This window comes from Pomacea canaliculata, linkage group LG12 (genome assembly GCF_003073045.1).
Source record: "Pomacea canaliculata isolate SZHN2017 linkage group LG12, ASM307304v1, whole genome shotgun sequence".
NCBI lineage: Eukaryota > Metazoa > Mollusca > Gastropoda > Architaenioglossa > Ampullariidae > Pomacea > Pomacea canaliculata.
The window spans coordinates 67,480-93,928 of NC_037601.1; the positions used below are offsets into that span (position 1 = coordinate 67,480).

Below are 26,449 nucleotides of genomic sequence, written 5' to 3' on the forward strand. Positions count from 1 at the left end.
TATTTCAATGTAAACAATCGTTTGACAGCACTTACGCTACAAAACGTTTCAAACTATAAATTAATTCCATAAACTAGCGAATTAAAAAAATCTTATAATCACAAATGCAAAGCAACATTTTTTTTCACTCATAACATTATTTACCCGCGGCTCTTCTCTCGGGCTTTCTCCCTGTCTTTTGCTTAAAGATGGTTAATACTGTGTTTGCTCTGAGCGTTTCTAGGGATCTACAAATATTTCTGCTAGCATGCTTTAGAGAAACTTAGAACGGGCAACATGTTTTAATTCAACAAAGAGTGAATAAAATAACAATAAAAATATGCCACGTATATGAGCACAATATCAAACAGGAAATCAATTGTAACACGGTGCTAAGCAGTGGCCATTGCGAGAGACGTGGACAAGTCTGCAACTAGGTTCTAGCTTGTTACCAGCAAAACGTCTTCTCAACGGACTTAACTGATTGGTACCATCGCTTCTACACCTCAGATTCAGCTTCTCCGACAGATGATGTTCCCTCTCTTTCTTCTTCATCGACTTTACTACTTTGTTCACTTTATCATCACCTTTATCATCATCTTTATCATCACCTTTATCTTCTTTACTTTCATCATCACTTTTACGTTGGTCTGTATCTGTTTGGTGCTTCCCTGTAACAACAAAAAGGAACGGACTGATTTGGTGCTAAGCTAAGGTAGGGTGTGTTGGCCTTGTGTAGCGAGGGTCAGTCAGTCCGGCTACATCATCATCAATCATCAATCATCAATCAACAATCAATCATCAATAAATCAATCTCAATCATCATCGTCATCGTCGTCATTATCGTCATCATCAAATCAATCAATCATCGACAATCATCATCGTCATCATCATTATCAGTCACTGACTACTATTAGAAATATGGATTACCCATATAAAACTCTGAGATAAACTATGAACCCATCAAAAGAGACAGGGACATCAGATGTCAGCCATTATCTCTCCCTCTTTCTCTATATATAATCCACTGTCAGCTTGGAGACGTCACCTGGTCTAACCGTGCAAGGACACACTGATTACTATTCTCTGCTCAAGGAGCATGGAGGAATAGCATCATGTCATAAGGTAAGTATGAGAGAAAGAGATTTGTTTCTTGGAAGTACTTGATGTAAAAACAGGAAGACAGAGAAGAGCGTTGTAGGAGCTACGCGGTTTGGACTTTATTGACATGGGTAAAGAGTAAGTTGAGTCTATGGAGAAGTTGTGAATATGACAAAGCCGTCTTCAGGTACAGCTACCTGCTCTCGCCTAATTGAGAAAGTGGGCAACAGAATGAAAGCAAAAGGACAAAAGCAAAGTGTGACAGCCTGCTTCTTAGACTTGAGTACAAAGTCCGACACAGTCTGCCTGTCAGCTGGTCCACCTTAGGTCGTGTCTGACAGAACACATGTCGGATACAATTGTTGACATCTTCCTTTGTGAGTGAGAAAAACTGGACAGGAAGTGTGGAGCGTTTTAAGAGAAAAAAAAAGCAATTTACTTTCATTTGAGAACGTGTACATAGATACAGCATATTGAGTAATTTACATAGCGGCATATCATTAATGCCCACAGTTTAACAACTGTAAGAGCGTATAATAAATAATTTAAGAAGACTTTTGATGACGTATTTGCTTCTGTACAACAGACTTCTGTTTTTAAATGTGATACAGTCAGAATCCTCGGAAAATTATGCCTCAATCTTTCTTTATTATGATTTATATATTTTTTTCTTAGGCTCTGACGAGCATGTCACGATGAAATTTAAAAGCAGTAGGTGTCGAGTGCCGCCACTTTTGGCCATCAACGATCCACAGACACGCTCACAGTCACCAAACTCAACGGTCACTCGCTGGACCTCGGCCAGCAGCAATCTATACGATAGCACACACGTATTGACAATACAAATACATTAGTTATTATTATCATTAAATATGGTAGCGGTGACTGTGTCGCCTGTTACAAGAAATATCCTCTACAAAAAGATTACTTAATCATCGCTGCTCAATAATACATCTCAAAACTTTTGATTTCTCACCGCTTACTTTGATCAGCTAAGGAAAAAAATTTCAATCTTATCTCCAACATCATAACTGATACTTTTCTAATGCGTCTATATGATCACTGCTTGTTCAGTTTATGATAAACAAGGAAAACGTGGAAACTCGAAATTTTCACTGACGATATTTTGGACGCAACACGTGGATGTGGAGTGGAGCGGATAATGAGACTCGCTGGGTTACTAGCGGTCACCTTCTACCTCCTTATCTCTCGAGTTTCCACCACTAGCTCAGCCCTTTCCCCGTCTCCCCTAATACACGCACCCAAACCTTCAAGTACTTAATTCCCCTCTACTTCCCCTCTCCCTCAACAAAACACAACACATATCTACATAGACCTACCTTTACCTACAAAATACAAACAGTACGGACATTAATGCTCTCTCTCTCTCACACACACATGCCTAGACCTACCTTTACCTACAGAATACAAACAGTACGGCCATCTATGCTCTCTCTCTCTCACATGGCTAGACCTACCTTTACCTACAGAATACAAACAGTACGGACATTAATGCTCTCTCTCTCTCTCTCACAGACCTAGACCTACCTTTACCTACAGAATACAAACAGTACGGCCATCTATGCTCTCTCTCTCTCACATGGCTAGACCTACCTTTACCTACAGAATACAAACAGTACGGACATTAATGCTTTCTCTCTCACACACACATACACCTACACCTACCTTTACCTACAGAATACAAACAGTACGGACATTAATACTCTCTCTCTCACACACACACACACACATACACCTACACCTACCATTACCTACAGAATACAAACAGTACGGACATTAATGCTCTCTCTCTCTCTCTCACACATACACCTACACCTACCTTTACCTACAGTATACAAACAGTATGTGTCATCCCACATTCCAACCTCGCCCTGCGCTGTGCGTCGTGACATAAGCGGTCCGCCGTTCACAGGCCTACTGATTGCAGGAGAGGTAGACGTTGTGTCGCCGACGTAACACCATCTCCACCGCTAACTCATCCCCACAGTTACCCATTCCACCTTATGACAGCCAGCTTACTCTAGCGCGTCCTCTCAACACGTGGAGGGAGAAGTGCGACACCAACACGAGAGCACTATTCTTAGTTATCACAGGACAATCTGATTATGTTCTAAATGAATTTCTTAAAGCCTCTTTACACGAAGTACATGAACCTTGTTCACCTTTGTTTTACAGTGTTTTATAACACTAATAAGCCTGGTTAATTGGAATGATATGTCCATGGTATAAGGGTAGAGATGATAATTTGAATGTTGTTATCTACAGAGAGATATAACTGTACTTTTGTGTATTTTGTTCAAATGTACATTTACATTTCACTATTTTTTATAGCAAATCTAAAGTTTTAAGTTTAATTTTAAGTAAATTATTCCTCGCGACTCCCCATGGAGCACGGGGCCGCAACACCTCTCCTTTAATCATTTGAAATTGAAATATTTAAAAGTCTATTCATTTAAGAAAATTCCTTTGCTTTGATTTGTCACTGTTTAATTAATTCCTATCCTTTTGTCTCTTTTTTCGAGTATCATTGATTCATCTTTATCATAAATGGTCACCATTTGTTGTACATGTAATTGTTAAAGTATGATGTAAATGTTCCCTGGCTTTATACTCAATGACATTAAATATGTTTCAATGAAAAGGAAACGAAAACCTGTGTATGTCATTCTTGCCATGTTTGAACTGGAGTTTCAGAGAGTATGCGTGGTTTAAATTTAACGGTTTTAAAATATAACTTTGATGGGCATATTTAACTTTTAAAATACAATTAAACGTTTTTAAAACAATTTAATTTACGTTTTACGAACATTTTTTGCAAACATTACTAAAATATAATGCATAAACTTTTTTAACACGTTTATAAAATGTTTCAATGCTATCTGGGAAATACTAGATTTTGTTGTTGCCTGCACTATCATCCTCTTACGACATGCTGATAACTCGTAATCAAGTGTACGTATAAACAAATCAGTAATTATCAATAGAGTTGCTCCCTTACTTGTGCTCACAGCGTTTGTTGCGATGTTTCGTTAGAAATCCGGTTCTTTACTCCGCTGGTGCTGCTTCTCCACTGCAGAAAGAATACATTCAAGGTGTCAAAAAGTTCTCTAGCGTATAAATTATACCTAAATTTAATTATTTCTTAGAAGGACAAGAAAGGTAAAAACAATGCAGCACAGATAAAGTCGAAAGTGAAAACATCAAATGTTGCCTTCCATTGACAACGTGTCTTGTTTTCCTGGATTTTGTAGTCTTTTAGACGGGAACATGCTTCGTTGGTTTGTAACTCACAAACTTGTAAGCAGCTTCTCAATTTTTAGACGGGTGCGAGGAGATTTTTTAAAAATGTCTGCATTTAAAACAATACTGTTCTGTAACACAGTGTCTCTGTCTCCATACACCTCTACCAAACATATCCCCTGTCTCTGTCTCTGTATACACATCTGTTTGCTAAGCCCAGATACATGATATGGAGTCTTTATTGCGCCTTTCTGTCTGTCAGTCTAATGGACATCAAGAAATGGTCATGTAGACGTTTGACCCTCCATCTCTTTACCCTTCTGTCAGTCCCACCATCTCTCTGTTTTCAAATACATATCAGTTTGCTTGTCTTATTATTCGTCTGACTAGTAATGTCCACTTACCCTTCTGATGCTTGTTGTGACCTGCAACAGCAGATATAAACATTTGCGCTTACTTCAAAAACATAAATGCTGAAATATCAAGTAAAATGTCTTAGCTTCTCATGAAGGGAGGAGAACAGCACAGTTGATGTACATTTTAATAGGTACTTCAAATTACGACAGCTCGATAAAACTGTAAAAATACAACACAACGCATCTCTATTTTCTGTTTCTCTCCTTAACAAAGACGGAAATTTCTCTTTCTTGGAAGCTCTCACAAATGATAGACTACAAAGATAAAATAAAAGTCAAACAGTCAGCCACACAACGACACTCACACTCAACCACTCAGTGGCATCGCAACTGATTAAACGGACTTGGGGAAAGATTTCTTCTTGGCGACTAGTTGTTTCTATGGGCAACCAGAGGCTAGCATTTGGAAATGGTGACGACGGGTTATAGTGGTCTGTGACATGGGAAGATTTATTTGTTTCCTTATCTATACCCGTACCTCAGTTTTGCAGGCACCTGACATTCTTAAAAGCAAACTTTACTTTGAATGAATTTTCTAAAGATCATCAAAACTGTGCTCCATTGTCACAGTGAGCATTTATGTCGCTACTTTCCAACTAAATAATGTGCTTTGTCTTCAGCAGTTTTCTTGAGAGGTGTGTCCTGTCTTACATGTACTAACAATAAAGTCGCCAGTGAAATACATTTCTCTCACACTGTCTTTCTGTCGTTTTCTTAGGAAGCTGTATTAGTCCTACCATTCTTCTCTACCTTTAACTTTGTTAGCAGTTCGATCTGTCGTCAGGCGATGTCAGAGACTATTCAAGATTTACAGTATTTACTTACTCCTCGGTACCTTCGGCACTTTGCTCTGCTTGGCTACTCATTTCGCTGCAGTAGGAAAAGGAATCTCAAGTGAAGACAATATTACCAATATTCTAACTTAAAGTAATATCATTAGCATTTTACAAGAAATGATACTAGATTACCATACGTAGATAATTTATTTCATTTTAAAGTAAAACCATTGTCACAGAAACTAGGAAGTGTGAAAACACGACTTAAGATATAAATATCAAGTCACCAGTAAAATACATTTCTCCTACACTGTCTTTCTGTCGTTTTGTTAGGAAGGTGTATTAGTCCTACAATACTTCTCTACTTTCAAGCTTGTTAGCACTTCGATCTGTCGTCAGAAAATGTAGTACACTGTTGAACGTATACAATATTTACTTACCCTTCTCCTTCAGCTTCTCTGCAGAAGGAAAAGGAATCTCAAGTGAAGACAATATTATCAATAGTCTAACTTAAAGTAATATCATTAGCATTTTACAGGAAATGATACTAGATTACCATACGCAGATAATTTATTTCCTTTTAAGGTAAAGCATTGTCCCAGAAACTGAGAAGTGTGAAAATAATATCTTTAGATATAAATATCAAATCGCCAGCGATTATCATTTCTCCTACACTAGGAGTATTCTTTCTGTTGCTTTGTTATCTCAGTGTATTAGACCTCCAACACTTCTCTACTGTCAGGTTTGTAAGCGTGTCTGTCTACCATCAGAAGATAGGTTGTTCAAGGTATACAGTAAATATTTACTTACCCTTCTGGATTTTCATTAGGTCCTCTGTAGTAGGAAAAGTAATCCCAGGTTAAGACAAAAATATCAGCCTTGTATATTAAGGTCATTTTACAAACATTTTACCAGGAATAAGACAAGATTTCTTTAATACTCTGTTGTGTTTTAAAGTAAAAGTATTGTCACAGAACGTTAATGAATATGATTCAAAAGTGTGTCATGTTGAAAAATCATTTTAGAAGTTTTACAACTCTCTCAGGAATGGGACAAAAGGGTCTGAAGACATTAAGTCGCCAGTGAAATACATTTCTCTAACACTGGCTCTGCCACTTTGTCAGCCAGGTGTATTAGTCCTACAAGTCTTCTGTACTTTCAAGTCTGTCTGTGGTCATAAACTGTTCAAGGTATTCAGAAAGCATTCACTTACCCTTCTGGAGCTTGTGCGGGACTGCAGTAGAAAAAGGTAAGCCAAGTTTAGACAATGATATTTATCTAATAACTGCTAAAAGCTGTAAAAGTAATTACTAGAGTTTAGCTTGGGAGCCGACCCAGGCTTAGTTTGTGTTTGTGTAGAAGAAATCATACGAAACACCTGAGGACGCGTTTGTGAGAAATGGTGAGCACGAGTGTCATGACACCTGTCCCGAATGTTTGTAAATTCACCGTCTTTAATTATCTTTCTCTCTTCATCTCAGAACATAGTTCTCCTCAAGAATAATCAGATGTTTTTAACAAAAGTAATAATTTGTTTAAACATGTATAAATTACTCTGTCTCTTTTTTCTGACTGATAAGTTACCACAAAAATATTTACCCTTGGGCCTGCCGACGTTTTCTCCACACTAGGAACGCCACCAGTGCTGCAAGAAACCAGAGTTTAAAATAGGATTGATAGATTGAGGCACTTTTGTTCTCAGATTCATAATTTCTTGTTTAGTTTTATCACCAAGCTAGCTTGAATTTTAAAACCTTCATCACTATCATCATGAGCAACAGCAACATGTCATGTCAACCCTCATTAGCGTGGGGGAGGGACACTCTAAGTGTTCTACACTTTTGTGTGACTTGAAGGTTCGACTGGCTACTGTGTGGATTTTGTTTTCCTCTCTTTTACTGTTTGCTTACCTAAAGGCAAAGACTTACAAACTCTTGATGTAGATCCGTGCCTACACCATTGGCTCAGCCTGTGAGCGATACATCTATATCATTTGACATACAGACGTGTACAATATTCAGTTCAAGTTTTGATGTTTGCCACTCTTGAGAGAATGGTAGATTATTATACCTTTTCTATATTTATTCGGTTTCTGTCTATCTTTATTTATCATCAATATTTGTATTTCTTCTTTTGTTTTCATTCAGTCGTTTTTGCCACATCACTTTCTACATCGTCTTTGCCGTTGACGACGGCATTGCTCTTGCCAGTGCTGGTCTCATGTTTTCTGTACGTGTCTGTCCGTCTGCTTGTAAGGTCTGACAGATCGCTGCTGCTCCCTGCGATCGGATCCGTAGGTTGCGGAAGGAGAGGTCGACGCTGAGGTGGACAGAGGAACAACTGGCAGGACTGGTCATTCCATGTAGGACCTGCTCACCATTACTTCAGACAGGCACGTGGTGAGCATTGTAAGCCCGTACACTCATCATTCTGTTGTCTCCGAGGAGTGCGTGCGTGCGTGCGTGCGTGGGAACTAACATTCAATGGCATCCGATCTCCCGTTTAAAAACAAGAAACAACTGAGTGGTGGTGAATACTCTTTCCTCAAGAGCCTCATCTTAATTACTTGCTTCCATTATGAAAAGAACACACACACACACACACATTGCAGAACCAGAACGTGCCCTGTGATGTTGACGCATTATTTAACACAGACATGTATTACTCACCAATCAAACCAAGAATGCCAAGTGCAATGAGGGCTGCCGCCCACATGGGAAATTTTTTCTCTGATGGAGGTGATGCTGCAGTTGGTGGTGGAGAAGTTGGTGGTGGTGTCACTATGAAGACAGATTAATTAATAAACTTCATTAGCTGATATTCCAGACACTTAAAACATTTTGATCGAGACTAATGATTTCTGACAGATGTTCATTCTAGCAATAGTGATATCTAATAGTCAACAGCATTAAACATTTGGTACACTTTTATTTTCTGGATATTAACGTGTATTATTCTCTCTCTTTTCAATTTACAAAATCTTAATCTCAAAAGAATGCATAACTTGATTACAAACCACACTTTTATAACCCTTGCCTACACTTAATAAAAACACAATAGTATCTACCTATTCTGAAGTAAGACAACCGACCGTACTTCTGTTTTTGTCGTTAAACAACACCTAAGACTTTAGCCTTTTCACCTTGTAGCCAGTCAACGAGCGTGTGCTAATTGTCTGATTGTAGTCAGTCATTACACAACCTTTCAACTGCACGTCAGTCTTGCTTTTCGCTTCTCACTCTCGCAAAACAAAGTGCCCCAACCTTGTCATGTGATAACTAGAATAGAGCTGTAGTGTGGGTTTACACGTCTGTTCTATCCACGAGACGAGCGTTCGCGCGAGCAAACTGACTGGCAGAAGGTGGACTAGAGCCTCGAGCCCAAACCACTTGACGCGCCGCTTACGTCACGACAGACACTTGAAGTACAGTCACGAGGTCATGCAAGATGCGAGGTCGCCACGGACATCTCGACGGGTGAACAGACGGACCTTGTTTACGCCATAGGGTAGGATAATGTGGAGACATTGTTACACGCGGGCAGTAGGGACAGAATAGACCAGACTGTCTGGCACCCAAGGTTATGTACCGCGTTCTAGTGAGGAGGGGGTAAGGAGGGGAGGAGAAACCACGCGGTTGAGAATCTATCATCACGGACAGAGAAGCATCGTGGTGTTTGGCATGGAGCTCTTGAAGAGAAAGGTACCCGAGGTCTGCTCAAAGCTGTCCAGGTTCTCCACTGCAACACGGTCTGGGAATTGTGACAACTGCAGAGTGTATAGAGCTCATCACCAGCAGCTGTTTGGTGAAACCAGTCGAGGCTGAGGCTGGTGAATAAGCGTCGGTCCTTTTTAGGTGCTGCAGTCAGGACAACGCCTGGACCTAGAGGGTCAGAGATGTACAGGGTAACCCACGGCAGGACCACAGCCTCTGCGTGCTGAAAGAAAGGTCGCCATGAGGAAGACACGAGATAAACGGAGGACAGTGCCAGAGCCTCTGCGCTGGAGACAGAGAAGCCGCTGTGATCGACAGAATGACCCAAACAGATTCTGGGACGACGAACAGGAGGGCCTCCATGTGCACGAGACCTTTGGTGTGACGAGATGAGTGGCGAGGGTGTGCTAGACAAGTAAGAGTGCGGTGTGTAGTAATTAGTGTTAATGTTAGAGATTTAGTGGCTCATGAGATATCTGGACTAGGGATAGATAAATACGGGACACCTAGATAACGACTATATTTTTATATTTTGGAAATTGTATTATTTTCTGTAATTTGTATAATCCTCTCGATATTAATAACTTTCTTTAATATACTAAATTGCCTTCCGTTGTTTATTGGGGTACGCGTGTGGGGGCTCAACGAGTTCATTAGAAGTGTAATAAGCAATTTAGTATAAGTGCACGCAGTACAGTGTAAATGTTGGCGTGAGTGGTGGAGGTATCGATAGTGTGAACAGCCGAAGTGAAGGGATCACAACCTTTGACCATCTCCACGTGCTCTTCCCCAGGAGTTCGCGACAAACCTTCCCTCTAGCATTTCAACGTAGTAAAACTTACATTACTCTACCTTATTTCTGCATGGCTCGACCTTATTTCTACATGCCTAATATATAAAAAATAGATAATAGCTTTTCATCGTACTAAAGCTGTGTGTGTTGACTTTACCTCTAGCTCTTCATCCATCAAAACTGTGAAAGTTACAAAGTTAAGGTCATGCTCAAGACAACTTAAAGGGATGCTCAAGGCTTGTGTAAGGCTGTGGCACCGGTCAAACGTTTCAAAACTATATTTAGTTACAATTACAGAGCACGAGAGCAACACAGGAGAAATAAAGGATTCGTTTCTCACTTAATTACCACTTATTAGAACTATTTTGGTTGCCGATGTTTATAAAAATTGAGAAAATCCACTGAAATCGACCCTTGTGTCCTTCCGCTGAGTAACCATGATACAGTCAAATCTCGCTACTATGCCACCTACCGGGACCGAGCAAAAGTGGCATAGTAGCGAGAGTGGCATAGTAGAGAGGGTTCGTAAAAACGGCTTTATTTGCTCAAGTTACCCGTCAGTCCAAAGCAGGGGTGGGCAATTAATTTTCCCAAGGGGCCGCATGAGAAATTGGGATGGTTTTAGAGGGCCGGACTAATATAGTTAACTCAGTTTTACCCAATATGTATAGTATATATACACTGGCGGGCGGGTCGGTCAGAGACAGGAGGCCTTTGCCCAGGTCTGGTCCAAAGCTCTCAAGAATCGTCGGCTTCGCTCGCTGTCTCCTCTCATTCTCCCCCTCACCTCTTCATCCTCCACCCCTCCCAACCACATCCGGGCACCTGCATCCTGTCGCTAGTCGACCCCCTCACACCTTCCCTCTGTCACGTGGCTGTCACCCAGCCAGCGACCACCACCCTCACATCGCCAGCCTCCACCCTCCCTGTGTGCGTGCTAGGTTCCATCTCACTAACTGCGATGCCCCACACTACCGTACAGTATACTAATCGAGCACTGCGCGGAATTTCACAACTTGTGTCTTTTAACAGTCACACAAAAGTGGCATAGTAGCGAGAGTAGAGGGTGGCATAGTAATTTTTTTTTACATTGAATTTATAGTCGGGACCGAGCAAAAGTGGCATAATACCGAGAGTGGCATAATAGCGGGGTGGCATAGTAGCGAGATTTGACTGTACTTCCCGAGACGGTCAAGCAGACGAATCCTCTTGTGACGTCAGAGACGGACAGGAAGTGTCTGTGGTCATTGCTAGGGTCGTGATCGGTGGTGTCTCGTTTGTTGGATTTGTGATATCCAAATTCATTAGCAATCAAGATGGCCATGAGTAATGTTCAACCATACCAATTTGAACCACTTCAATCAGCTGACAATGTCATCGACTGCACATCCTCGGAGGACGAGGAAAACGTTGCAGCAGTCGAAGGACAAAGCAGGTAGGACTACACATGTATATAAGTAAGTCATATTGTGTGCACGGGAACAGAAAGTGAACGCAAGCTTTACCTTCAAGCACTTTAAAATAAACATAATGCACTCGAACTTTTTACACTGCGCATTGTTGTTGACCAATTCACTTCGTAGTGTATTTAAAAAGTAAAATTACATTTGGCGTGCTAATTATTTCCTCTCACACTGTCATGAACCAGCCTGGTTCAAGGCCCGAACAACAGGCCGAAGCGGGTGTAGATAATTATAGGTGGGCCGTGGTCAGTGAAAGCGGACAGTGGAGGGAAGCCTTTCTGTCCGTTTCTACGACTTGACAGGTCGCCCACATTGATGGAGGCGATCGAGGCCCAGGGTAAGGGAGTGTAAGATGTAGTAGTAGGGGAATAGCGCGGTGGTCAGTAGTGGCCTTAGTACTAGAGAGATAGCGTTAGGACCGGGTAGGAGGGGTGGCGAGTAGTCACGTGCCCTCGTAGTATATAGTTAGGGTTAGATGGTTAGTCGGGGCTTTCCACCTTGTGTTCCAGCAGAGACGTCTGTTTCTGAGTGTTATTCAGTTGCAGGCAGCACGTCTGAGACAGGGAAGCTCGTTCAGTCAGAACGTATCACTACCTGCTGGCACTTGCGATCTGGTTGTAGAAGAAAGGAGGGTGTGTGCTGTGACCAAGAGGCTGATTCTCCCAACGACAAGTGAGGGAGTTAACTGTGTCCGGCAGGGAGACGTGCGAGGCAGCGGTTGGCAGACCCCACCGTGCCACCGGTCCAGTGTGGTCATCTACAGAACAGCATACAAGTCATCTCTGCTACGAGTATCGTCACTGCATCCATTGCCTGGGGCAACTGTGGTGGGACAGTGACAAGAAATCGTCTAGAAGACCAGGTGCATGCAGGCAGCTGCACCCATCTTCAGGAAACAACGCCGTTCAGTCAGAAGGCATCTCTACTCCGAGCATCGTGCCACCGGTCCAGTGTGGTCATCTACAGACCAGCATACAAGTCATCTCTGCTACGAGCATCGTCGCTGAATCCATTGCCTGGGGCAACTGTGGTGGGACAGTGGTAAGAAATCATCTAGAAGACAAGGTGCATGCAGCCAGCTGCACTCATCTCCAAGAAACAAAGAGCAAGGTAGCCGAGTGGTACCCCCAGTACCAAGGTTGTTCTGTGAGAGAACTGTCCAAAGACTGGTGAAGTGTGTTTTATCTCATTTACATTCTTCACATTCTTACATTTTGTGACCTGATAATAATTAGTGTATTTGGAGACTCATATTACGTCTCGTATGTGTCAACCTAATTTGCTTTGTTGATTTTTGATTATAAATTTACAATCTGTACAACTGTCTCGTCAGTTGTGTCTGCGCACGCGAGGAGAGCGACTGTCAGTGAGCGTGCGGACGTGTGAACGGGCGGGTGACGGAGTGTGAGGGTGAGAGAGGGCGGAGCGAGCCAGCCAGTGACCCCATTCCCCTCGGGCGAGTGAGGCCCATCCCTCTACAGCCGCCTTCGTTATCATCACACACACACACACCGGAATATTCACATTGTATATGATAATTTAGGTTTTGAAGTGAACTTTCCAAAGGATAGTTTCAACAATTAATATTTCGAAATATCTGTGTTTAAAAATTTTAAATAGACAATATTTGCAGCCTTTTAGGGGTATAGTTTGAATAATTTCACTAATGACTTTATAACAACGATGCATAGAATTCAAGCAGAGACGTTTGCTTTATATGTTATTATGTCTGTGCTTTTAACTTATAACTTCTGTTACTCTTGAACTGGCTAATGTACCTGCTGTGATCTGATTTTACTTTTCTTAACAAGCAATAAATTATGTGTCCATATTCAACCAGCAGGACCTCAGAAACGATACTGATTTATATCATCAATTTCAGAAATCAGTTATTAGGTGTGGTAGTCTCAAAGCTGTGCTACAAAGCTGTCATTTTGTCATTATTATGATTAGTAAAACACTTAATTATGTTTGCGTGTTACCGTCATAGGTTTTTGAAGAAAATACAGCTTCAAAGTGGAAGCAAAACTGAGTACAAGTCATCTGTCACGCGTATTTCATTAGTGTGTTTGTGTGTATGTGTCCTGAACGACTTTGAAATGATACATATTTCTTTTCTCTCAAAACAAGTTTCTAAAAGTATTAGATTATGTTTATTCAAGATAATCTTTTATGCCGTGAAGCTGTTTTTTTCAATATTTTCTGAAGCACCTCATGCTGATTTCTATGTTTCTACAGATGTCAATGTCCACAAGTTCTAAAGACTAATAGATGACAGGCCTGGGGACACTATGAAGTTCCTAAAGTCCAGTAGGTGTGAACAAACCAAACTAGCCAGAATGAGGCTTAATGGAGAGTATCTAACAAGATACAAGGACCACACTTCATGTGCTTGTGGGGTTGGATTAAGCACCACACATGGGCTGCTAGAGTGTAATGAAAACAACTTAGACAGGGAAGAACTTAAACACTTCTTACACAAATATAGACTGGCACTAAACCTTAACAGCTGTCTCAACCCTCCAAAAGAGCTGTGGCACAATACACTGTCATTAGTGGCATCAGTAGCAGCAAACCACAAACTCTTGACTAATCTGTGAGTTTGCTGATGAGCTGAACAAATATTATGCAAGGTTTGACATACATGATCTTGAGAATGAACAGGACACTATTTTATGTTCGGGAAACTTTTCTGATTCTGTTGATACTACACGGAAGCCTGTTACACTGGAAGTTGAGGATGTTTGTAGACAGCTGAAGAGGATCAATGTTAATAAGTCAGCAGGTCCTGATGGCATCCAGCCTAAGGTACTGTACATCTGTGCTGAGCAGCTGTGTAAGATTTTTCATACCTTGTTTTGAAGGTCATTGTCTCTTGGCAAGATTCCGTCTGGTTGAAAGACATCATGTATTGTTCCTGTACCTAAGAAAGCTCATGTTTCTTGCTTAAACGATTATAGACCTGTAGCTCTTACCTCGCACATTATGAAAGTTTTTGAGAGATTGGTGCTACCAGTACTTCAGACCCAAGTGGCTGCTTTTCAAGATCCCTTGCAGTTTGCATACAGAGACAAGGTTGGGGTAGATGATGCTTTATTGTACATGTTACACTCTGTGTACTCTCATCTTGAGAAGAGCTCTGCTTGTGTACGAGTAATGTTTTTTGATTTTTCTTCTGCGTTCCAGACCATTCAGACACATCTCCTTGCTCAGAAACTGCATAGTATGTCGTTGCATCCATGCACAGTGAATTGGGTATCAGACTATTTATCGGATAGACCTCAGTATGTACGCTGGAATAGTACCTTTACATCTAGTATGATCAATACATTCACTGGCGCGCCTCAAGGCACTGTTTTATCCCCGTTTCTGTTTACACTATATACTTCTGATTTTAAGTTTAAAGAAGAGTTATGCCATCTTCAGAAATACTCAGATGATTCTGCTATCGTTGGATGTATATTTAATGACAATGAGAACTTGTACAGAAAGCACATAGATGAGTTTGTGACTTGGTGCGATTCTAACTTTCTTGTTTTGAACGCCAGCAAGACCAAAGAAATGATATTTGATTTTAGAAAGGAGAAAGGGATTGTCCATCCTGTTTATATCAAGGATGAAGCTATTGAGATGGTTATAGGGTATAAGTACTTGGGAGTATTGTCAGATAGTAAATTAACCTGGTCTAACCATGTGGATGCTGTTTTAAAAAAAAACACAGACAAGATTGTTCTTTCTGCGCAAACTGAGATCTTTTCATGTTTGCAACAAGATGCTGTATATGTTTTATCAGAGCATGGTGTGTAGTGTGTTAGAGTTTGCAGCGGTGTGCTGGGGAGGGAGTGCTTCTGTGCGGGACACTGGCAGGCTGGACAAGCTGATAAGTAAAGCGAGCTCTGTTGTAGGTCTGAGCCTGGAGCTATTTGAACCCCTTGTTGAGAGAAGGCTGGCCAGGAAGGCGAGAGTTATTTTGCTCGATGCAGATCATCCACTCCACGGCACACTGACTGAACTACGCATGCAACGTAGTGGAAGGTTTTCTATGCCGAGGTGTAGAACAGAGCGGTTTCGTCGTTCATTCATTCCGGCTGCTGTCAGACTTTTTAACAACAGTATGACCTATCGGCTGGCTTCTGATTTTATGCTTTGAGAACGGTTCTGCAGGTTATATGACTGTGGTAGCAGTTTTTTTCCATAGATGTCATAGATGGGTGGGACTGAGTAAGTGTGTGGTAGTATAGAAAAATTGAAGTATGGGTAGTATTTTATGCCCCTGATGTTGACAAATGTATTTCTGCTGTGGATTAATAATAAACTTGTCTTGTCTTGTCTTGTCTTGTCTTGTAAACATGGATGAACATTTGATTACATTTAGCAAACATCTTCCAGAGCTATAATTTTCTTGCATGTTTGTGTATTCATGAAGATTCCGGCCTATAAGGCTGGCTGATGCTGGAGAATGTCTCACTATAAATGTGCTTCTTCTACTTGTGCGATGATAACTTTATATTTACCTTCACACTGCCCATCCGTCTTCTTGCATGGGCCTTGACAGTTTGTTGGACAGGTGTTCTCGCACTTATCTCCCCAGTATTTCTCACGGCAACCTGTTCACGGAACATGCATGGATTTAAGAGCCAGCGCGTCTTGACAGACAACTACAAAGACTTAAAGGTAAGTAGATGCTTTCAATAATTTTCATGTCAGAGGGCTAACAGACTTTGACAAAAGCAGTTAATTTTCAATGGATACATTCGATATCCACACAAAATCAAGCAAAAGGAAGAAAGAAAACGTGTTCAAGAAAGTGTGTGAGTTGATGGAAAAGAAGACTTTTCATGTTTGGTTTCTCTTCTTTCGAAATAGTGTGTGATAAAAGTAATGTGCTGTTCATCTTACCTGCTGTGATCTGATTTTACTTTTCTTAACAAGCAATAAATTATGTGTCCATATTCAACCAGCAGGACCTCAGAAACGATACTGATTTATATCATCAATTTCAGAAATCAGTTATTAGGTGTGGTAGTCTCAAAGCTGTGCTATAAAGCTGTACTTTTGTCATTAGTATGATTAGTAAAACACCTAATTATGTTTACGTGTTACCCTCATACGTTTTTGAGGAAAATACAGCTTCAAAGTGCAGGCAAAACTGAGTACAAGTCATCTGTCACGCGTATTTCATTAGTGTGTTTGTGTGTATGTGCTGTGAACGACTTTGAAATGATACATATTTCTTTTCCCTCATAACAAGTGTCTAAAAGTATTAGATTATGTTTATTCAAGATATTATTTTATGCCGTGAAGCTGTTTTTTTTCAATATTTTCTGAAGCACCTCATGCTGATTTCTATGTTTCTACAGATGTCAATGTCCACAAGTTCTAAAGACTAATAGATGACAGGCCTGGGGACACTATGAAGTTCCTCAAGTCCAATAGGTATGAACAAAGCAAACTAGCCAGAATGAGGCTTAATGGAGAGTATCTAACAAGATAGGAGACGCTAAGCCGTATAAAACTAAGACTAACAAGAACAAACTGAAAGCATACACCACCACGGCAGAACACACAGGCATAGTTAGAGAGTACCAGCAAAGGAAAACGAAAGGGCAGCAGCACAGTGCACCACCAAAACAGACTCGGCAAACATAATCACCAACAGAAAAAAAGACAACAAACAAAATAGACAATACATGCGGCGGCACAACACAGCGACCGACACACACACACACAGTGCAAAATCACCGCGAGAGGGAAGAACTTTCCCTTAAAAAAAAAAATCAACATCAACAACAACAACAACAACAACATGAACAACAACGACGACGACGAGAGGGGAGAGAGCAGCCTGAGAGAAGGACGCAGCGAGTCATCGCCAACCAGCAGCCCGGTTGACGGAGCCTGTGCTCGGACCTACTTTCTGTCTTAGATAAATCCTTCAGGTGGCCAGCAGGCTGTCACCGTAATAAAGAGCTTCCAACAGCCTACGGACACGCGTTCAAGCATTATTTACAGAGTGAACGCGAGTGTCAGCCGTGTGGTAGGTCACCGTCTGGGGGCTACCATAAGGCGAACGCTTGACTGAAGCAACATCAGAAGGAAGGATGGAAAAAGTTTCTGACAGCGGACGTCGCCTGCTGGAGGCCTTCACACAACTGGAAGCAGCGCCGAAAGCAGACGACACGGAAGATCTCCAGCAATGGATGTGCGGCGACGTGGCCTCGCATCCAGAGGAGTTTGCTGCGCGGAAACAGAACACAAGACCAGAGACAGAACACAAGACCAGAGACAGAACACAAGACCAGAGACAGAGCACAAGACCAGAGACAGAACACAAGACCAGAGACAGAACACAAGACCTATGGCCGAACATCTGGAGAGGGTAGAGCTAGTACTACAGCGCTTGGAAGAAAATGGATTCAAGCTTAATCCCTAGAAGCGTTCATTTCGCAAGGACAGAGTGAATTGAAGCTGACCCAGAAAAATGTGCAAAAGTGCGTGACTGGCTGACACCTGCAAACCTAGAGGACGTTCGACGATTTCGAGGTTTTGCCGGATACTACAGAAGATTTGTGAAAGGCTTGTCTAAGATCGCGAAGCCCCTTGTCGATCTGACGCCAGTATTGCATAAGAAAAAAACAGGAGGAGAAGATCTGAATAGAGCGAACAAGCTAAATGGCGGGGGGGGGGGAGGCCAGGAGGAGGAGGAGGAGGAGGCAGCATTACAGACGTTAGAGGACTGTTTAACGTCTTCACCGATTCTGGGGTACCCTGACTATAAGCTACCCTTCGAGCTTCATATCGATGTTAGCACGTCGGGGTTAGGAGCAGTCCTCTATCACGAACAAGAAAGGACAGCAGCGAGTATTGTGCTGTGCCAGCAGAGGACTGAATAAAGCCGAGAAAAACTAACCGGCATGCAAGCTGGAGTTCTTGTCTCTGAAATGGCCAGTAACACAGAAAGTTGACGATTATCTCTATGGCCATAAGTTTCCGGTGAAGACGGAAAAGAACGCGTTAACGCACGTGTTAACGTTAACCAACCACACTAGGAGCAGCGGACACCGGTGGCTGGCAGCGCTGGCGACGTACAACGTTTACATCACGTACAGGCCGGGCAGCAGCAACGCACACTCCGACGCACTGTGCGAAGGAGCACCGGGATTCGTCCATCGTGTGTTGCAACAAAACTTTAACCATCTAAGGCTGATAGATGGGGTTTATATATCAGTTATCAATGAGCAGCCACCCAAACAGCTGATACTGCCATCCAGCTACGTGCTCAGAGTGTTGCAAAATGTTGCACAGCGATGTGGGCCACCCAGGTCATGAATGAACGCTGCACCTTCTGCGAGACAGGTTCTGTTGGAGAGGGAGGGTCGGTGATGTGGACAGTTACATCGTGTCCGCGGTGTATTGACAGAAAGGCGCACCTGACAGTCGTGCTCCGCTAGTGAATGTTGTTACGACTCGGGAGCTAGTGTGCGTCGACTGCCTTACCCTAGAAGCAGCTAAGGGGGTCTTTCAGCACATCTTAGTTATTACAGATCACTTCACCCAGTGTGCACAGGCCATGCCAACCAAGAACACGACAGCAAACACAACGGCGGCAACCCTGTTCTATAACTTCACTTACGGGAGGTGGTGCTAATTTTGAAAGTCGTCTAATCAAAGAATTGTGCCTGATAACGGGATTGCATAAATCTCGGACTACCCCATACCACCCTAGGGTTCAATCGCACATTGCTCACGGAAACATATCCAATGGATTTTAATAAAGCATAATACCGTATATACCATACACACAAAATGCAGTGTATTTCAGCTGTTCGTCAAGAGCGCGATGTGAAAAGGTGTTAAATAGTCCTCCTCCGATTGCTGGGGAAACCCGCGCGTGTACTACAAGGTGGTTTGCGCATGCGCACACGTGGATTTTGTCGACGGCCCAAGAGCTGTGCTGCGGTGAAACGGTTGACACAGCGACCGGTCAGGTCTCGGGAGGTCCGAGGTTTAGCGATGCGGAAAATGCAGGAGAACTCTATTCCACAACGGATCCACACACCCAAACAAAAAATAAAACACAACAAACAAACAACAAACCAAACTTACCAGCTAATAGCAGTGATATGAGGGCGGATTGATACAGAATAGTCCGCGATTGCCACAGTTCGTGGAACACTGTGATGTTTGTCACATGACTACTGTCATCTTTTGCCAACTGCTGAGAGTCTTGATTCGCTTTCTGTCGTAGCAGGTTCTTTGCTGTATGTAGCTAGGGTTAGTGTCATTCTCTTGTGCTAGGCGAAACGTACGTGCCTCAGGGTCCAGTGATGGTGCTTTTGTGGCTGAGGGAGTGGAGTGAGTAGTAGGGTCAAAGATGGAGATAGAAGTCCCACGGTGACCTTCTCTTCCATGTGTTGATTGTTGATGATGAGGTTTTGTCCAGTTTTTGTGTTGTTGATGTCATGTTGTTTTTACTTCAGGCTGCTGCAGTTTCTTCTCGCTCCCTTCCCGTTGTTGTCGAGCTATTTCCTCCTGGCTCAGTCCTATCAGCATTTGGTGGATGTGACTGGCATCACCACCTTTTATCTGCCGCACAGAAAGATGTAATAACTTCACAAACAGTTTGCCGCCAGCCACCGACCATGCCTCTAGGACACCTTCGTGCTGCTTTATGCGATTTAGTCTCTGGACATTGAGGTGGGTGAGATCTTCGGTGATAGACATACCTGAGACGACATACCTGACCCCTTGAGACGACTTCTTGCTTTAAGCACTCGGTCTCTGTCTTTCTATCTATCTATCTATTCCTCTTTGTGCATCAGGTTGCACACAAGGCCTCAACCAGAGTCCGCCACCGATGTCGATCGGCTGAAACACGCTCTAGGTGACCCCATGTCCAGCCCTTTCCTTTCATCTCCCTTTCCACTGTTCTTCTCCAAGTTTCCTTTGGGCGGCCTCGTTTTCTTCGGCCGTCTGGAGTCCATCGTAGGGCGACTGTGGAGAGGTCTGCTGTCTGCTGGCGGAGCACATGTCCAATCCATCGCCAACGCCTTCGTTGAACCTGCGTGGTGATGGACTCGGTTTCACTTCTTCGGTGGAGTTCTTCGTTGGTGATGGTGTTTGGCCAAAAGATGTTAAGTATGCGCCTGAGGCATCTGTTTTGGAAGACGTCAAGCTTGTTACTGATGGTTTTGGTCATCTTCCATGATTCTGATCCGTAAAGGAGGGTGCTGATCACATTTGATTTGAAGATTCTCAGCTTGATCTTCTGGCTGATGTTTTTTGCCTTCCATGTGCTCCTGAGTGAGGCGAAGGCCTGGCTGGCTTTCGCCAGTCGGGCTCGAATCTCCACCTCCGCATCCCCAGTGTTTGACATTTTGGACCCAAGATAGGTGAAACTGTCAACTTCCTCAATCTCTTCTCCATTTAGTTTGATGCTGTCTTGGACTCTGGCGTTCACTCTCATACTGTTAGTCTTTTTTGTGCTGACCTTCAAGCCAAGGTTTCCAGCTGTTTCTGAGAAGGCCTTTGTTTTTTCCTGCATGTCTTGGTGGCGGTGTGACAGCAGGGCAATGTCATCAGCAAAGTCCAAGTCTTCCAGTGCTGTTGTTGCTGTCATAGTCATGGTCCATCTGAGCCCTCTCCTCTCGCTGTCGGTGGAAGTCTTCATGATCCAGTCCATGGCCAGGATGAAGAGGAACGGCGACAGAATGCAGCCCTGCTTCACCCCAGTACTGACGTTGAAGGGGTCTGTGAGCTCTGTGTCACAGACAACCTGGGATTTGAAATTGCTGTACAGCATTGCAATGACCTGAACAAGTTTTGCAGGGACTCCGTAATGCCTCAGGATCTTCCATAAGGACTCGCGGTGGATGCTGTCAAAAGCCTTCTCCAGGTCTATGAAATTGATGTACAGCGGTGTGTTCCATTCGTTGCTCTGCTCCAGAATCTGTCGCAGAATGAAGATGTGTTCGGAGCAGGATCGCCCAGGGCGAAATCCTGCTTGCTGTGGTCGGAGGTCTTTCTCAAGAGTTGCCGTCAGTCTTGACAAAACAATCTTGCTGAAGACCTTGCTGGTGAGGGAAAGAAGTGTTATGCCCCTCCAATTATTGCAGTCTCCAAGATCTCCTTTCTTGGGTAACTTGAAGATGAGCCCTGTCTTCCACGCAACAGGGACCTGCCCTGATTCCCAAATTTGCCTGAAGATTTCAGTCAGCTTGGGAGCTGTCACATTTATATCTGCTTTCAACATCTCTGCTGTTATTCCATCTGCCCCTGGTGCTTTGCCGCTCTTCATTGTCTTGACTGCAGCTGTCACTTCTTCCAGGCTTGGTGGGTCTGTGCAGATGTCAAGGTCTATAGCTGCTGGCTGGATGTCTGCAAGCTGAGGGGGATCTGGTCTGTTCAGAACCGACTCAGAATGTTCCCTCCAGCGCTGTAGTTTTCCTGCCTCTCCCTCGACGACATTACCGTTCACGTCTTTCACTGGCACATCACTGTTCTTAAACCCGTTGTTTAGCTGTTTGTTTATCTTCTACAGTGTCTTCAGGTCATTTTTACTTGCTGCATTTTCTGCTTCATCTGCCAGTTTCTCTATGTGATATCTTTTGTCAGTTCTTGTCATCCTCTTTACCTCTTTGTTCAGTTTTGCATATCTTTGTCTGTGTTGTTCCTTCAGGCGTTCAGATCTGGTGCTGTTGATTCTTTGTTTGGCTGACTTTCTCTCTTCTATCTTCTTCCATGTCTCTTCTCTGATCCACTGTTCTTTCTTTTTCCGTTGGAAGCCCAGTATTTTCTCTCCTGATTCCTGTAAGACTCGATTGAAGTCGTCTAAGGTCATCTCTTGTTGGTCTCCTAGTGCCTGGAACCTGTTCTTTACTTCCATAGCAAAGGCCCTTTCGGTGGCTGGATTTTTTAGTTTGCCGGAGTCCACTCTCTGCTGACGTGCCTGTTTTCCTCGTGATCGACGTAGCTTCAGGGAAACTGTGGCTATCACAAGAGTGTGGTCACTGGCAATGTCTGCTCCTCTGTAGGCTCTAACATCTTGAAGTGAGCTCCTCCATTTTCGGTTGATGATGACATGGTCTATCTGGTTCTTTGTGATCCCATCTGGTGATGTCCATGTTGCCTTGTGGATGTCTTTGTGTGGGAAGAGTGTGCCTCCAATCAGTAGGTTGTTTTCTTCACAAAAGTCTGCCAGTCTCTCTCCGTTGTCATTGATGGTTCCGATTCCATGTTTGCCCATGACATGCTCCCTGCAGGTGTTGTCACTTCCCACCTTGGCATTGAGATCGCCGATGATGAGCAACATGTCGTGGGCTGGAACGCTTTCTGAGGCTGCCTGGAGCTGATCGTAAAAAGCATCCTTGTCTTCTGCCTCAGAGTCATTTGTTGGTGCATAGCAAGCTAGCACTGTCAGCTTGGTGTACTTGGAATGGAATCTTGCTCTCAAAAGCCTGGGTCCATAAGGCTTCCATTCCAGCAGTGCCTTTTCCGTTTTCTTGTTGAGGAGTAGAGCTACTCCTTCAGAGTGCTGAGCGTCTGATCTTCCTGAGAACAAGATGGTATGTCCTGACGCTAGTCTCCTCTTTCCGGTGCCGGTCCATCTGACCTCACTGACTCCCAGGATGTCCAAGTTGTAGTTGTCAAACTCCTTGACTAGTTGGAGCATCCTGCCAGTCTGGTACAAGGTCTGGACGTTCCAGCACCCCACCCTCAACTTCTGCCTCGGCTTCAGTAAATCCGCTGTCGGGGCGCCAGCTCCCTTTCGGGTTTGGCTGTCGTCCGTCATTAGTCCAGTCTCCTGGTGTGCTTCATTACCTTCGCCATCTGTGACGAGTTCTCTGGTTTTAGTTTCTGTAACAGGATTTTTTTTACATGGTGGGGTTGTTAGCCCTACCACAACCTATTTTACCTCTAGGTGAGGTGTCCACCTTAGTCGCCTCTTACGACATGCCTGGCTGGATGGCAGGGACCCTATTCTTGCAATGCTTGCTAGGCAAGCATACCCCGGGGTCCCACAGGGGGGTCTCTGTCTTTACTAGAGATGAACTTCACTATCACTTGTCATGGTCTCGGTCTGTCTTTGAGTATCTTTATCACTCGGTGCAAAGCTGAGATTTTATGAGTGTCAGTGTCCGACATGCCAAGTGTTGACTGGACAACATGAAGCACTTTCCTCTCGCAATCCTCTGCTGTGGTCGTCAGGTATTCCGTGAATCCTTACCGACTCTCTCCGAAGTACTGCTGTAAAAGATTTATTTCTTCTTTATGATCTCTAGAGCGACTCGTTAATCTGCAAATTTCCTCTTTCAACTCATTTGTTTGCTTTTGAAGAGATCCAACTATTGCCTTTAACATTTCGTTGGGTTTGGTTTGTTTTTTAACATCGAAGAATGCGCTTGCTAGCATCTCTACTTAAAAGGCAATGTGTTTTGCCAATTCACGATAGCAATCTTCTATCTGTTGTTTCATTGTTTCTGTCGTTTTTAGTAAGTTTTCTAATTTTTCAACTATCAGATTGTTGGGTGTTTGAGACTGTCTGCTTCTTTTTGTCGTGCTTCCCGCTCTCTTTCTGACGCCCTTCTGTTGCTCCTATGTCTTCCATTTTCTGAGGAGTACTAAACAGACTTTCATCAGCGCTGGATTCTTTTTTCCTTGTTTCCTCTTCTTGTCTTTTTTCGGAGCCCTAACTTACTTTCCAACAGACGCGGGAAAAACAGCACAGCACCAACAAGCACAATACCTACAAACCCAGTCAGCCCTCGCCGTCGTCCAACACACCATTTCTTAGGCGAGTACAGGTCAGCAACTGAACAGTCATAAATTGCTTGGACTACCTCTCCTTCATGCTGCAAACATCTCTCGAATCACAAAACACATTATGGATTGACTCTAAAATTTAAAACCATTTCTAGTCTGAAGCATAGGAAGTCTCCATAAATATGTTGTCCTCCGTTATTCAAAGGCCGAACATTCACTTTTGGTCTAAAAAATACATTTGTTCACCGAACGAAGTCACACACACACACACACGTCCTTCTTCCGGCATGACCATCGCTCACCCCCAACTTTCAAACATGAACTACTACGATTGTTTGAGCTGTCTTGTTGTAGTTACTCCATATTCATAAAAAGCTCAATTCGTCGTACTTTTTTTTTTTAACTTTTCGTCTCCTCCTAGTTATTTAGAATTTTATTTTCCGTTCCACTTTTGTCTTTTTTTTCAGGATGGATTGAAAAGTTTTATCTGTGCTTATGACAGGGGAAAAAATGTTTTATCCAGGGGAGGTTTGAGGAGTAGTGCACAGAATCGCCTCACTGTGGCTTAACCCTCACCTCCCTCCACCATCGGACCCCCCTTTCTTGTATGCGAGACAGTACTCGTTAGACCTTTGAAAGTAATATTTGTGTCTCCTAGATTCGAGGACTATAACGAGTTTCTGAACGGTGGTGCACGTAAAGAACAATGTCAACAATTTACCAGTGTTGTCCATAGGAATGGGAATCCCATGGGAATCCCATGGGAAACGTCCCATGGGACGGGATGGGATGGGACAGCACCAGCGGCGGCGTTAGGGGGTGGCAAATGGGGCGGCCGCCCCAGGCCCCGCTCTGGAAGGGGCCCCGCGCTTCAGCCCCGAGGTCATCTTTCTGACATATTGCTAGCTGTGTTAAACAAGTTGTGACAAAAAAAAATTGACGTTCAGAAAACACTTCTAAGTTCTAATTAAGCAAATTATTGAATCCATGTCTTAACTTTAAACCCGACAATAATAACAAGCAGTTTATTAAGCTATCGTCACCATATTATTTCGCTTTAAGAAAAAACCACTACTGTCACAGACGGTGGGAAAGGTTACCAACAATTAAAACACTAAATCCGTGCGTTATTTCGCGAAATGGATCCAGCCTATCTAACTGTATATTAATCAGTGCTTCCGGCATCATATCAACAGGGATATTGATACACGTACTCCATGACCCGGCCCCGCGCGGATGGTCGGCCCCAGGCCCCGCGTGTTCTTAACGGTTCCTAACGCCGCCTCTGGACAGCACACATTTGTATTTCCCATGGTAGTCGATACTTGATATTGCAAAATAAATTTACTGTTATTTCATTCATCAAGGATTTAAATCTTTCCTCTGAATCATCTATTGTATGTGAAGTAGCAGGAATTATAGAACAAAAGCCGAAAAGTGGTTTTCAGTGTTGTTCATAGGATTGTTAATACCATGGGAATCCCATGGGAAACATCCCGTGGGATGGGACGGGATGGGACAGGCATAAATTGCCATGGGACGGGATGGGACGGGATAGAAAAATATGTCCCATGGACAACCCTGCAATTTACACAAAGACACAAATTAATAAGGGCCTGAGGTCAATGTATCATGACCTTTTCGCGACTAATGAGCACTTTGAGAGCTTCATTTTACCCTCCCCCAAATCTACAAACTTATAAGTACCTAAAAGGAGCAGGTGTCAAGTGACTGGGCGCCATCGTCACCCACGTGGCGGGAACAGTAAGACTTTCCTACTCATTAGCTGAATTGTCAGGGTAAGGTGGAAAGGTTCGAACTGTTCAAGAAGACGGAGAAACTTTGTGAAACGAACTTGTAGAGTGGGAGATTGGTATTTAGTAGTAGAGTCTTGTATTGGGTAGCGGTGATGTGCACCCTGAGTAATCTAGCCACGTGACTGTGTTTTCTTGCTGGTTGTGCGAAAAAGTTGATTTGACATTTACATTCATTGATTTCATGCCATTTCAGAATAGTTAATTGCACTTAAGGAAGAAGACCATATGATTTATTGAGGATACATGTGTGTGATGACTTGTTACTTTGTATAACTGTTATAATTTATGTTGACCAGTGGGTTAGGAGGGCTAGCGTGAGATAAGCAACAAACTAGACCTGTCAGTAAATAGACGAGCAGCCCATGGGC

General features: G+C 43.1%; 1 protein-coding gene across 1 annotated transcript in view; it reads right to left on the bottom strand.

The window, feature by feature from the left end:
* Positions 1-26,449, bottom strand: part of LOC112577056 (scavenger receptor class F member 1-like) — a 38,916-nt gene that overhangs the window by 1,462 nt on the left and 11,005 nt on the right. The window contains exons 6-15 of the mRNA XM_025259968.1: positions 16,017-16,109; positions 8,203-8,313; positions 7,133-7,178; positions 6,747-6,767; positions 6,344-6,367; positions 5,974-5,991; positions 5,583-5,627; positions 4,746-4,766; positions 4,100-4,171; positions 1-650 (exon numbers count right to left, since the gene is read on the bottom strand). The exon at positions 1-650 is cut by the window's left edge and continues 1,462 nt beyond it. Of these exons, the coding sequence (XP_025115753.1) occupies positions 4,147-4,171; positions 4,746-4,766; positions 5,583-5,627; positions 5,974-5,991; positions 6,344-6,367; positions 6,747-6,767; positions 7,133-7,178; positions 8,203-8,313; positions 16,017-16,109 (404 nt within the window). The 3' untranslated portion in view covers positions 1-650; positions 4,100-4,146. The remainder of the gene's footprint in view (positions 651-4,099; positions 4,172-4,745; positions 4,767-5,582; positions 5,628-5,973; positions 5,992-6,343; positions 6,368-6,746; positions 6,768-7,132; positions 7,179-8,202; positions 8,314-16,016; positions 16,110-26,449) is intronic.